The sequence below is a fragment of the Helobdella robusta genome (assembly GCF_000326865.2).
Source record: "Helobdella robusta unplaced genomic scaffold HELROscaffold_1902, whole genome shotgun sequence".
NCBI lineage: Eukaryota > Metazoa > Annelida > Clitellata > Rhynchobdellida > Glossiphoniidae > Helobdella > Helobdella robusta.
The window spans coordinates 1-610 of record NW_008704038.1 but is presented as its reverse complement, the minus strand read 5'-3'; the positions used below and the strand labels follow the sequence as shown (position 1 = coordinate 610).

The 610-nt window shown below is 42.3% G+C and overlaps 1 protein-coding gene across 1 annotated transcript; it reads left to right on the top strand.

Moving 5' to 3' along the window:
• Positions 1 to 21: 21 nt before the first annotated feature.
• On the top strand, positions 22 to 243 carry HELRODRAFT_92990 (hypothetical protein; the record flags this gene model as incomplete). Its single annotated transcript, XM_009016898.1, has 1 exon — positions 22 to 243. A coding segment is annotated over one exon (222 nt), but the record flags the coding sequence as incomplete, so codon positions are not given.
• Between the last annotated feature and the right edge of the window lie 367 nt (positions 244 to 610).

Below are 610 nucleotides of genomic sequence, written 5' to 3'. Positions count from 1 at the left end.
TTACAAACAGACCCGCAATAAATGCGGCTACACTACTTCAACAGTACAACCTTCTACGTAGACATGCTGTGCTTGCTGCCTCTCGACTTCTTATACCTCAGTCTCGGGTTCAAATCCCTCTTGCGCTCATTCAGATTGGTGAAAGTTTATAGATTCTGGGAGTTTCTAGATAGAACTGAACGTCATACGAACTATCCAAATGTTGTAAGGACGGTTGCACTCTTGCACTATTTGTTTGTAATTTTTCATTGGAATGCCTGCTTAGTACATTTGGTGCACGAGTCCTGGATGCCCTCGTATTCCTTGCTGACGTCACCCTCATCATTATCATCACTATCGTCGCCATCTTCATCATCGTCGTCGTCGTCATCTTTTTCGGCGTTTGTTTCGGGAAATATACCGGTGGAAGTAGTGCAAGAATCATCATCATCATCATCATCATCATTACCATCATCATCATCATTACCATCATCATCATCTACGTCATTACTATCATCATCATCGTCTTCATCTTTGTTGTCGTTCTCTTCAGATAGGCTGCCTTTAGTTCCGCCTTCATCATCATCATCGTCATCATCATCATCATCATCATCATCGTCATCATTGGTAC